Source organism: Lepidochelys kempii, chromosome 20 (genome assembly GCF_965140285.1).
Source record: "Lepidochelys kempii isolate rLepKem1 chromosome 20, rLepKem1.hap1, whole genome shotgun sequence".
Classification (NCBI taxonomy): domain Eukaryota; kingdom Metazoa; phylum Chordata; order Testudines; family Cheloniidae; genus Lepidochelys; species Lepidochelys kempii.
The window spans coordinates 24,005,424-24,018,402 of NC_136399.1; the positions used below are offsets into that span (position 1 = coordinate 24,005,424).

The window sequence follows — 12,979 nt, forward strand, 5'->3', positions numbered from 1 at the left end:
GGGGCTGCAGTGAGGCAGAGCCCAGTGGGGATCAAATCTTTGCCACTCGCGCCCCCCCCACCCACCCCCGGTCCATGCAGGGGCTGCAGCCAAGGGAGGGGGGCTCTTGGTTTCTGCAGCCAGCCCCAGGGCAGCACTAGGGGGCGCTGTGCTGCAGGGAGCAGGGCAGGGGCTCAGCAGGGGATGCCCTCCCTCCCCTCAGTCAGCACTGGCCCCAGGGGGGCGTTAGGGGGCGCCGTGCTGTGGGGGGGCTCGGCAGGGGGCGCTCTCCCCCCGCAGTCAGCACTGGCCCCAGGGCAGCGTTAGGGGGCGCCGTGCTGTGGGGGGGCTCGGCCGGGGGCGCTCTCCCCCCGCAGTCAGCACTGGCCCCAGGGCGGCGTTAGGGGGCGCCGTGCTGTGGGGGGGCTCGGCAGGGGGCGCTCTCCCCCCGCAGTCAGCACTGGCCCCAGGGGGGCGTTAGGGGGTGCTAGTCATGCTAATCGCCCCGTGCCCCATGCTGCCCCCAGGCCTCGCGGGGGAGGGGATGTCCATCACACTGCACCAAACCAGGGGCTGCTCCGCCCGAGTGGCTTTATTGAATCACACACTGCACACGGGGGGTCATCGGGGGGGGGTGCTTGGGGGTCCCAGTGCGGAGGGGGGAAGCCGCGAGAGGCAGCAGGGAGCCCGAGAGGCCCAGGCTGCGATTCACCCTCTGCCTGCGGGCGGGGGGTGGCGGGAGCAGGAGAGGGGGTTGGGGCAGGAGGAGGGGGCAGGGGGCTGTTTTCCCCCCTAAGGCGGGGAAGGGGAGGGGCCCAGCCCCAGGGAGCCCTGCTTGCTCCCCAGCCTGAGGGGTCGCCCTGGGGCAGCTCCCCATCCTCCACGACTGACTTGGGCCCCTGACCTTCACCCTGCCCCCCCGCCGACTGACTTGGGCCCCTGACCTTCACCCTGCCCCCCCCCCGCCAAGGGCAGGAGCTACGTGGGGCTGGGGCTGCCGCCCCACTAACCCTGGACCCCCGACCCCCGACCCCCAGCCCTAGAGGCCACCATGGGGGGTTGCTGGGATCAGGGGCGGGCTGGCAGGGCCTAGGGTCTTTGAGGGGGCAGCTCACAGTCAAGGGCCTGGACTGGAGCTTGCTATGCCTTTAATACCCTCGCAATGGCCCTGCGGGGGGGGGGACTGAGCTCCGAGCCCCCCCCGGCTGGCTACAGCTTCCCCTCCTTCTTCTTGGGGCGGTTGCGGCGCTTGGTCTTGGCTTCAATGATCTGCTGGGACTGGCGCTTGAGGGCAGCCCGCGTCACCACGTCGCCCTCGTCCCCGCTGTCTTCCTCGTCTGGGGGCAGAGACGGGGGGCGCAGGCTGGTGTGGGGGGGGCAGAGCAACCGCTGCCCCCCCACACCCTGCGCTGCCAGCAGGCCTTGCCCCCCACCCCACCAGCTCCCCTCACCCCCACAGTACCACCCCAATTCTCCCCATAGCCCCACTCCCAGCCCCCCCACTCCACCTCACCCCCCACCCAGCCCACATCTCACCCCCTGCCACGCGCACCTTTGCCTCTTCCAATCTGGGGAGACCCCCCCACACACTCACCATAGTACATGTCCTGCTTCTGGGCGACGGGCAGCTTCACCCGGACGTTGGCGCTGGGCAGGCGCCCCTCCAGGTTAGCGTGGAACTGCGAGAGAGGGCAGCGTTAGAGCGGCCGGGGGGCGCCTGGCCCAGTCCCGGGGATGGGGGACGGGGAGGCTGGAGGGGCTGTCAGGGAGGGGGTGAAAAGGGGAGCCCTGCCCCGAGCCCACCTCCTCCTCTGCGATTTTCTGCAGCAGCTCCCTCTGGTCCTGGTCGCCCAGCTCGGCCAGCACCTTGAGCAGCTTCTCCTCTGTCTCCGCCAGCAGCTCCAGCACGTAGTCGCCGGCGACCTCGTCCGGCGGGGCCTCAGCAAAGCGCCCGTTCTTCTGGGGGGATAACAGTGTCCACCGCATGGGGGAAACTGAGGCACGACTGTGGGCGGGGACTCGCCGTAGGTCAGTGTCAGAGCTGGGGATAGGACCCAGGAGTCCTGACCCCCGATCCCAGCAGCGTTCATGCCAGCCTGCGACTCACCAACCCCCTCCCTTGTGTTTAGCCCAGGGCGTGGCCAAGGGGCCCCCTGGTGGCGATACCGGCCACTGCAGGGCAAGTACAAACTGCAGGGTCCGTCTGTGTCCGCCAGCCCCTTCCTACCCCCAGCCTGGCCCCAGCAGCCTGCAGGGGGTGCTGCGCCAGGGGGCTGCCCTCTTGTTCGCTCACCAGCTGGATGTGCTGAACCTTTCTGGCCAGGTGCTCCACGCCCGCCTTGGCCACCAGCAGCACCCGCGTCACCTTGTCCAGCTGCCCCTTGGCCACGTCGCGCTGCGTCTCCTCCTGGCGCAGGTGAGTTCGCAGCTCCTCCAGCAGGTGCTGGGCCCTGGGCAGGGGGCAGGGTGGGCATCAGCGCTGTGGGCACTGCCTACCCCGGGGGCGGGGCAGGGACAGAGAACTCCTGCCCTTAGCTCCAGCCAACACAGGGGGAGCTCTTGCTCCCAGCCCCTCCCCCCCCGCTCTAACCACTGGCTCCCACTCCCCACTCAGAGCTGGGGACAGAACCCAGGAGTCCTGCCACCCAGCACCCCCACTCTCGCTCTAACCATAAGCCCCCACTCCCTGCTGAGAGCTGGGGACAGAACCCAGGAGTCCTGTCACCCAGAACGCCCACCCCCGCTCTAACCACAAGCCCCCACTCCCTGCCCAGAGCTGGGGACAGAACCCAGGAGTCCTGTCACCCAGAACCCCCACCCCCACTCTACCCACTGGCCCCCACTCCCCGCCCAGAGCTGGGGACAGAACCCAGGAGTCCTGCCACCCAGAACGCCCACCCCCGCTCTAACCACAAGCCCCCTCTCCCCCCCCTTACACAAGAGCCGCCCCCCCTACCCCCCCACGTACTGAAGGGCTCTGGGGCCTCCAGCCTCTACACACCAGCAGGGGTGGGGGGGTTGGCAGCTCACCCCGTCACCCGGGCCTCCCCCGAGTAGGTGAGGGCCTGCAGCTCGGCCTCCAGCGCCTCCTTCTCCTCCCGCAGCTGTACCAGGGCCTCCTCGTTCTGCGTCGTCAGCTGCTCTAGCTGCTGGAAGGTCTCTCCTTGGGCCAGGAACCGTTTCACCACCTCCTGCCGGGGGTGCGGGGTGTTAGAGCCCCCCAGGGCCATGGCCAGGCCCCTTACGCCCCTCTCTGCCAAAACGCAGCCACCTCCGGGGAGGGTGGAAGTGGGCGGGGGGGGCTGGGAGGCAGGACTCCTGGGTTCTCTCCTCCAGCTCTGGGCGGGGAGTGGAGGCTAGTGGCTACTGCAGATGGGGGGGCTGGGAGGCAGGACTCCTGGGTTCTCTCCTCCAGCGGGGTGGAGCGGGGAGGGCACTGCCCATGCTGCGTTGTCCCACCAGCGTTCCAAACCCCCCAAGAGAATCAGTGTGTGGGGAGAGACGAGGGCAGCCCGGTGCCCAGCTGGCAGGGACAGCCAGAGGCCTGGCACCCATGGCCACCCAACTGCTCGCTGTCCCAGGCAGGGGGCCGGCGCCCGCGGCTCTTCCCGCTCCGGCTCTGGCCGGGGAAGCCGATAACCAAGATAGCTTGGCTGTCAGCCCGCCGTCGCCATGGCAGTGGCTCCGGGTGAGTGGCGTGGGGCGGGCGTGAAGGAGACCAGCCGGCTGGCACCGACCTGCTTCCCAAGGACCTTGGGAAGTGGCACGTCCCCTCCTCCCTGAGACAGGTAGCTGGGGGGTGGGGCCCCGCTGGCCACAACTCTCCTGGGTTGGGGGGTGATTTCTGAGTGGGGGCACCCCCACGCGCTGCCGGGGGGAGTTGGCGGGTGACTGGCGGAGGTCGAATGATGGGCAGGTCGTTTGGCTGCCATGCGATGGCGAGGAGGGGCCATGAGCGACTCGTGGGGGCCTGGGCTGGGGAGAGGGTCATGGGACTGGCCAGAGGGCACCCCCTCGCTACCCCTGGATCTACCCCAGCCTCGGGACCAAGACCTATGCCATGGGGGGGCGGGCTGAGGGAGGGGGAGAGGTTAGAGCCAGGACTCCTGGGTTCTGTTCATGGCTCAGGGAGGCAGCGGAGTCTAACGGTTAGAGCAGGACTCCTGGGATGTATCCTTGGCCCTGAGAGGGGAGCGTACCCTAGTGCTTAGAGCCCGTGGTGGTTTTGGCTGGGCAGTGCTGGGGACCTGGGGGCGGTGCCGGGGGCAGAGCCCTCCTCAGCCTCTCACCCTGGAGTTGGTGACCCCGGTGGCCGTTTTGATCTTCTCGAAGGTCTCCTCCACCGCCACTGTGCCCAGCAGCTGTCTGGCGCGGAGGATGGTGCCCTTGTTGCGCTGGGCGTTGCTCAGCAGCTCCTCCGTCTGCAGGGGCAGGCGCTCCCGCAGGGCCTGGGGAGAGACGCGGCGCTCAGAGCCCCCCCGCCCGGCAAAAATTGGGGATTGGTCCTGCTTTGAGCAGGGAGTTGGACTAGATGACCTCCTGAGGTCCCTTCCAACCCTGATATTCTATGGGTCTCACGTAAACCCCTATGGGTGGCCTTGGATCCAAGGTAGATGACATTTCCCCTCATCCTCCACTACCCGCAGCCCACAGCTGAGCAGACACCGGGGGAGGGGGAGATAAGCCCCAAGGGTGGAGGGCCGGCATGATGCACCGCTTCAGCGCTATGGTGGCAGCGGAGTGGGGACTAGTGGTGAGAGCAGGGGCTGGGAGCCAGGACTCCTGGGTTCTCTCCCAGCTCTGGGAGGCGAGTGGGGCTAACAGTTATGAGCTGGGGTTGCTCAGCTGGAGAGCTGCTGCTGTCCAGGGTGGGTGCCGCGTACACCCTCCCCCCCGCCCCAGCCTTACCCGTCTCTCTGCCCGCTCATTCTGTGCCCTCCTCTCCTCCACCTGCTTCTTCAGCTCCGACAGCTTCAGCTCCCGCGTGTACCTCTCCCGGTAGATGCTGTCTTCTTGGAGCTGGAGCTGTTCCTGCACGGGGGGCAGTTAACACTGGGTCAGCCCCCAGAGGAAAAGCCCGGGTGCGGGGCAAAGGTCAGTCCAGCAGACACTGCTGGTCACAAGCCCCCGGGTCTGAGCTGGGATGGAGCGAGTGGGTACCGGCCAGGACGGGCCCCCGGGTCTGAGCTGGGATGGAGCGGGTGGGTGGGTACTGTCTCAGATGGGCCCATGGGTCTGACCTGGGATGTGGAGGGTACTGGGCTGACCCACTGGCCTGAACTGCTGCAGGATGGAGGAATACCCACCTCGATGCACCAGGGTCCTGATTCACCCTGGTGGCCCCCATCTCACTGGGTGCTGCACTGAGCCTGCGTTTCCCCTAACTCCTGGTGGCCCCCCAATGCTCCATCCCCTCACAACTCCCCGCCCAGACCCTGGTGCCCCCCATCTCCTACCCACACCCTCGTGCCCCCGTCCATACCCTGGTGGTATCCCGCGTGGCCTGTGCATCCATGTTCATCGCTTGCAGGCCATGGAGCTCTTGGTGTAGCCTTAGGATCTCAGCTTCCAGCACGTCCAGCTGGGTCTGCGCCGTCAAGCTCTGCTCCTGGGGAGCAACAGTGTCAGCTCCCCACCCCGCTGTGCTCCCGAGGGCGGGGACGTGCCCGGCTCGGAGCCACCCCCAGGGCACCTGGACCCAACCCTGCGGGTCTCCGGGGGGACCTCGGCGGGGATCCCACCACTCTGGATCCATGAGCTGGAGGTGGCTGGGAGCGGAGGGCCAGGCCCTGACCCCGGAAGCTCAGGGGGTGGGTGGGATGAAGGGGGAAATTTCTCTGTCCAGTACACACACGGCGGCCCTCACCTGCATGTGAGCTTTGAGCTGGCGGTACAGGCCGGTGACATGCTCTGCCTCCTCCACCTTCAGCCGGGCTTTCTCCAGCTGGTTCTCCAGCCGGCGCAGGGTCTGGGCGGGGAGACGAATGCCACCGAATGAGCCGCCCGCACACAGCAGGCCACTGATCCCCATGGGAGCCAGGCCCAGGGACTCCCCGGCTTTGGATCAGGCTGTGGGGAGCCCCCCCTTGCCTCCCCAGATGGCTGAGGCCTTGGCCTGCCTCCCAGGACCCCTGGTCCCCAGAGCGGGCTGAACCGAACCCTCGGATTAGGGCTGTCCGGGACCAGTTGTGCTGCAGACTTTACCGGCTCCTACAGCCCCGGCAGGCAGCAGGGCCGGCCAGCCGGGAGGAACCGGCGCCAAAAGGGATTCAGCACAGCCTGGTGCCCATCTCGGAGCCCAGGGCACCCTCCTGTCACATCCTCTGGGCCTACTGCAGGGCAACTCCGGGCACCAGGGCCAGTTTGATCCCCAAATACCTCCCCATGTTTTGGAAACAGCCGCATTTGCCATTTATTTAGCAAAAAGAGAAGCCGTGATCACGCCACACACCAGGCAACCTGGGGCAGGGCGGGCGGCTCTCAGCACGGCAGGAGGGGCAGGAACGGCAACTTCTTATGCCCCCTCCCTGCTGCCAGTGCCGACTCACGGCAGCAAATGACTCGTGCTTGCATGGAGGGTGGGGGTGGGCTTAGCTTCCCTGGTCTCTCCCAGAGGCTCATGGGAAGGAGGCTCTGGTCTGGAATTCCAGAGACCAGGGTTCTAGTCCCAGCTCAGTCACATCCCCGCTCCGTGTCTCAGTTTCCCCACGCGTGAAACAGGGCCAGAGATTCTGACCCTGAGAACTGGGGCAGGCCCATGACAGCAGCGAGGGGCGCTGTCTCCCTCCAGTGGCTGGTCTGTGTCACAGGTTTATGAGTTTGCTACGGCTGCCCTGCTCAGAGCTCAGACCGGAGAGCTGCCTATCCACTAGGCCATGCTGCCTCCCCGATATAACACAAGAGACATCAGCGGGAGGGAGACAAGGGGAGCCCAGGGACAAAGGGAAAGGTTAGTGGTCAGCAGGATGGGCAGTGCCCAAGGGCAGAAGCTTCCCAGCCAAAAAAGTCGCCAATGGTTTGTGACTCCCCCAGGCTGATCTGCCTCCACAGCCAATGGGGCAGCGGCTGGTGTTCCAAACCCTCCTCACCCTCCTTGTCCCCACACTCGGAGCATTAGCCAGGCCAGAGATACCGTAATACACCTACTATTAGTGTACAGAGCCTGGCACAAAGGGTCCCGGGGCCAAGGCCCAGGTCCTGGGCACTATCGTAATACACCTAATAAATCACATTCAGCACAGAAGTGAACCTCCCCCTCCGGCTAATGCCGAAAGGGTGAGTGCTGTGCTGGGGTCAGTGCAAGCCTCCTCACCCCCCACCTGCCCCCCGAAACCCCCGCTCACCTTGGCTGCCTCCACATTCCTTTCCTCCACCTCCTGGAAGCCCCGGGCCTCCCGCACCTTGGAGTCGTACTGCAGCTGCAGCTCCTCCAGCCGCCGCTTCCTCACCTCCACCTGGTGCTTCAGGTCGTTCAGCCGGTTGATCTTCTCGCAGAGGCGGTGGTTGATGAACTCGATGGCGCCCTCGGGAGGAGAGAGGAGGGAAAGGGCAAATCGTACAGGGCGGGGTGTTTTCCAGGCAGCGTCTCAGCTCCCACTGAAATCACCCCACCAATACGTCGCCCTCAGCTTGAATCAGACCTTCCCTGGGATCCCCGCCCCCAAACCCCATGGTTGGTTTCATACCAACAGGAAACAGAACTGACCCTTTCGGGCTCTGATCCTGCACAATGTTCAGCGTGGGATCAGAGTTACCCACCCTCAATCCCAACCTACAGCCCCCTGCTATCCCAGCCCTGCCCCCCCAGATCTTCTAGTGCCCCCTCAATCCTGACCCACAGCCCCCTGATATCCCAGCTCTGCCAGTGCCCCCAATCCCGACCCACAGCCCCCTGCCATCCCAGCCCTGGGCTCCCGACACCTCTGCAGATGCCCCTGATTTCTCTCTTTTTCCCTCCTAGAAATGTGGGCCTGGCGACCGTTCATCCGTAGCTTTGACCAGCTGGCCTGGCACACAGCATGGCGCAAAAACCCACACACCTCTCCACTTTTATTTTTCAGCGAGGCCTTTTCGGCAGCCCGGTCCCGGAACACCTCTTTTATGATTTGTTCCTCTCCCTGCAGAAAGAGACGGCTGCTGTCACCCTCAGAGCTCCTCGGGCCAGGTGACACTTCCAGTCCCGGCACATTGATCTGCGGAACAGACGCCCCGATTCCTGGACACGCCTGCCCCCACCGTCCCTTGGTCCAGTAACAAGCAGACAAGGTGGGTGGGAATGAGCTTTCACTGTTTGTATTGTGGTAGCAGCCTGGCAGCACAGTCATAAGCCATTGGGCTGAGCACTGTACTGTACATTAGGTGTATTATGGTAGCACCTAGGAACCCAAGACATGGGCCAGGACCCCATTGTGGTAGGTGCTGTACATTATTTATTAGGTGTATTACGGTAGCACCGAGGCACCCAAGGCATGGGCCAGAACCCCATGGTGCTAAATGCTGTACATTATTTATTAGGAGTATTACGGTAGCACCTAGACACCCAAGACATGGGCCAGGACCCCATTGTGGTAGGTGCTGTACATTATTTATTAGGTGTATTACGGTAGCACCTAGACACCCAAGGCACGGGCCAGGACCCCACTGTGTTATTTATAAGGGGAATTATGGTAGCGTTTAGGAGCCCCGGCCATGGCACAGGACCCGGTTGTGCCAGGCGCTGTACAGGCACAGAACACAAAGCCAATCCCGGCCCGGGAGAGCTTATCTAGGTCACTGGGAGAGGGTTCAGAGAAGAGCCAGGAGAACGATTAAAGGCCCGATAGCCGCAGGCCCAAGGAGCAGCATCGGGTCAGTTTCCCAAAGCGATGGTTAAGGGGTGGCGTGATCACGATTTCAAAGTGCCGGCGTGGGGACCAGCAAGACGATCAGAGGAGCTCCCCAGTCCAGCAGCCAAAGCCCTAACAAGAGCTGCAGCTAGACCAGTTCAGACTGGAAATAAGTAGCTCATTTTTAACCCCAGGGGAGCAATTCGCCAGGGCCTGCGGGGACTCTCCCTCCCCGCCCGTTTTAAAGTCAAGGCTGGCTCTTTTCTCTAGCTCCAACAGGAGATCATTCAGGGCAGTTCTGCGGCTGGCGTTCTTCACAGCTCAGCCTAGACGATCGCCGTCGTCCCTCCTGGCCCTGGAATCGAGGGCGCTATTCGGCACACCAGGAGACGGCCGGTGAGAGCGCCAGGCAGCGAGACGGTGCCGGCCAGCGGGCTCAGCTCACCGGCTGCTAGATCGCGGTGGGAACACTTTGGTCCAGGAGGCAGATCTCAGGCACATCCTGCTGAAGCAGATATTTGGTTTCTCCTTTTGTCACCCACACCCTGGTGTGGAGAGAGAAGGGGGGGGCTGCTATCAACCCTGCTCTGGAAAATCCTCCACAACACGTAGGCAGCCGGTGAGCTACGCCCACGGCCCATCATGCTGACCAATGCTGTCAGTTTGCTTAAGTCTCCCCACCTGCCTGTCGCCACCTGCCATCTCCTGTCTTTTACTTAGCTTGGAAGCTCTTCGGGGCAGGGATGGTCTCTTTGTTCTGTGATCGTGCAGCGCCTGGCACAACGGGGTCCTGGGCCATGGCTGGGGTGCCTCAGTGTTACCGTAATACACTTAATAAATAATGTACAGCGCCTGGCACAACGGGGTCCTGGGCCAAGGCTGGGGCCCCTAGGCCCTACTGTAATCCACCTAATAATGTACAGTACCTGATACACCCTCCATCTTCACACATATTCCCCATCTGCACACCCCTATACACTTCCCTGCACCCTCCTACACCCCCACCCCACCCCCATAGACCCTCACATCCCCCCACACCCCAAAAATAACCCCCACAGACCCACATGCTCACCCCCCACCCATCCCCCAGACCCTCACGCTCACATCTCCCACGCACACCCCCAAAATAACACCCCACCCACCCCCACAGACACTCACCCCCACTTATACCCCCCACACCCTCATGCTCACACCCCTACATATACCCCAACCTGCATACACACACCCGCAGGACCCCATGTCGTCCGCACCTGTGCACCCTAAAACGCTCTGCCACACCCTCATAAACCTCCCGCCCACCCAGCCCCATACACCTCCCAACCCCACAGAAATGCCTCAACACTGGACCACAACAAGAGCTGAAAGAAGTCTCTGAGTGGGGGGCTGCTGCTCTCCAGCTCACGGGCAACCAAAGCACACCCTGAAGGGAGCAGGGCCACACACTCATGCCACAGGCTCTGAGCGCCCTGCCAGCCCTGGGGACTGCTCACCGCCAGGATGGCCGCCAGCTTCTTGTGCAGCTTTTTGTTCTCCTGCCGCAGCCAGACAATGGACTCCCTGTTCTTCTTGATGGTCCACTGGGAGCTCTCGTAGAAAGCTTTCCGGTCGCCCTCTACCAAGGGGGCAAAACAGCCCCACGTGGGGGAGTTACCAACAAGTACAGGCAGCTGGGCCACTGCCTGTCAGCCCCTCGGCTCGCCCAATCAAAGCAAGGGCTAGCATGGCCAGGACTTGGATGGGATACCTCTGAGATGCTCTCCCCTCTGTGCCACCAAAGAACCCTGGTCCCTAGGGGGCACTTATCAGCCAGATGTTCTGCAACTGAGCTAGAGAAAGGCAACCCAATAGGAAGGCCCCTCTGAATGCCTCCTTGCCTTGTTTAGGTCACTTGCTCTGAAACCTGGGGTACATCCACAGGAAATACAGGGCCCATCTAGCTCACCACCCTGACTCTGAAAGCAGACAGCTTCAGCGGAAGGCACAAGAAACCCTCTGCAATAGCAGATGGGGGCTAGTGTGCTCCCCAGAGGTCCCATCTAGTCTCTAATAGCTCAAGACTGGCCAAAGCATTGGGTTTTATCCCTTCCAATGCTCTTTGATAGCATGAACTGTTCTAACTCTGGATCTTGTTATCCATAGCTAAAACCCTACCAAATTCTTGGCCATGAAAAATGCATCCCGGACCATGAAATCTGGTCTTTTGTGTGCTTCTACCCCATACTACACAGATTTCATGGGGGAGACCAGCGTTTCTCAGATTGGGGGTCCTGCCCCAAAAGGGAGTGGCAGGGGGATCACAAGGTTTGCCTTCAGAGCTGGGCGGCCGGAGAGCAGCAGCTGTCGGCCGGGCGCCCAGCTCTGAAGGCAGCACCCCGCAGCTGCAGCGCAGAAGTAAGGGTGGCAGTACGGCAACTCCCCTCTAATAACCTTGCAACCCCCCAGAATTCCTTTTTGGGTCCGGACCCCCTGCTATTACTGTACAACACCATGAAATTTCAGATTTAAATCCCGGAAATCATGAAATTGACTATTTTTAAAATCCTATGACTGTGAAATTGACCAAAATGGACAGCGAATTTGGTAGGACCCTATCCATAGCCAGTCCTTCTTCCAATCCTGCTGTTCTCCACCTCAGCGCCATCCAGTGGCAGGGAGTTCCAGAGTCTAAAGGCTGTGTGGCTAAAGCACCTCTGCTCTCCTCGCCGCCCCATCTACTCCTAGGGGATGGAGCACTGGACTGGGACTCAGGATACCTGGATTCTATTCCCAACTCTGCAACTGGCCTGCTGGGCAACCTCGCACAAACCATTTCCCTGCTCTGTGTCTCAGTTTCCCCTTCGGTAAAATGAGGATAATAGTACTAGCCGCCTTGGTAAATCGCTTTGAGATCTACGGACAAGAAGCACTATATAAGAGAGGAATTATTCTTCCTCATCATCCCCAGCTTGGGGCTGGATTTTGCTGTGCAGGAAGCTGTTGCTGGAGAGAAGAATTTAACCCCCTCCACCCCACTCTGGGTTAACAGCACGCTGGGGGCAGCTTGAGTTGAGAAGGAAGCACTGATGCAGATGGAGAGCCACATGCAGGGACCTCTCCCACTTCTGAATGCTGACCCCCACCCCCCTCTCCTGCCCACCCGCAGGGCAAGCACCCCCACCCCACCCAGCGGGTGCGGAACAGCTACGTACCTAGGAGCTGTATCTTATTCTGCAGCTCTGAGATCTGCTCGTGGACTGGGGGCTTCACCCCGGCAGGGTCCAGCGTTGCAGGCATGGTGGCAGCAGCCCCCTGGCACTAGCAAGGTGCTGGAGAGCAGGGTGCCGAGGCACAGAGGCACGCTAGAGCTCTCAGGGGAGCACCCTGGGCAGGGAGAGGGGGCACCCTAGGGCAGATGGGGCACCCTGGGTATGGAGAGGGGGCACTCTGGGCACGGAGAAGGGGCACCCAGGGGAAGATGGGGGGCACCCTAGGGCAGGAGAGGGGGCACCCAGGGGAAGATGGGGGGTACCCAGGGGAAGATGGGGGTACCCTGGGGAAGATGGGGGGCACAATAGGGGGCACCCTAGGGCAGGAGAGGGAGCACCCTGGACAGGAGAGGGGGCACCCAGGGAAAGATGGGGGGTACCCTGGGGAAGATGGGGGGTACCCTGGGGAAGATGGGGGGGCACGCTGGGGCAGATGGGGGGCACGATGGGGGCAAACTAGGGCAGATGGGGGGCACCCCGGGGAGGGGAGGTAGCACCCCAGCGGGTGGCTCCACTCCCCTCAGTGCCCGAGCTTCCCCCGCCCGGCAGCCGCCTCTGCGCCCCTCCAAGGCCCCGCTCCCCATTCAACATCCTCCGCCCAGCTCGCCATGGCAACCAACGCTGACACAAAGCCTCCCATTGGCCGCCGGGGCGCGGGTGCGGCGGGGCATGATGGGAAGAAGGTCACCGGCCTTTGACCCACTGTTTGGGAGCTTGGTAACCGCGCTGCCCCACTCCGCCGCCGTCCAGTGGAGGAGGGGGAGACTGGGAGACATCCTCTTCTCCCCCTCCCGCTTCCTCTCCCCCGGCCCGCCTTGCTATTGTTGGCCGGGAGACTTCCGCCACATTCAAGGTGGCCGCCAAAGGGAGACGCACCTGTAACATCGTGGTTAGAAGGTGGGGGAGGGTCAGGTACTTCCGCCACATCCA

At 63.0% G+C, this 12,979-nt stretch overlaps 1 protein-coding gene across 2 annotated transcripts; it reads right to left on the reverse strand.

Moving 5' to 3' along the window:
- Nucleotides 1–550: 550 nt before the first annotated feature.
- ODAD3 (outer dynein arm docking complex subunit 3) lies at nt 551–12,641 on the reverse strand. Of its 2 annotated transcripts, none has more exons than XM_078849590.1 (13): nt 11,993–12,641; nt 10,295–10,416; nt 8,019–8,096; nt 7,323–7,502; nt 5,846–5,947; nt 5,462–5,587; nt 4,888–5,010; nt 4,269–4,427; nt 3,010–3,170; nt 2,273–2,429; nt 1,783–1,935; nt 1,574–1,658; nt 551–1,316 (listed from the first exon to the last, which is right to left on the reverse strand). In XM_078849590.1, the coding sequence occupies exons 1-13, from the start codon at nt 12,075–12,077 to the stop codon at nt 1,189–1,191; spliced, it is 1,659 nt and encodes a 552-aa protein (XP_078705716.1). In that variant the 5' UTR covers nt 12,078–12,641; the 3' UTR covers nt 551–1,188. The 2 variants fall into 2 exon arrangements, with proteins under 2 accessions (XP_078705716.1, XP_078705715.1); XM_078849589.1 differs by having other exon boundaries at nt 1,783–1,938; nt 11,993–12,638.
- Between the last annotated feature and the right edge of the window lie 338 nt (nt 12,642–12,979).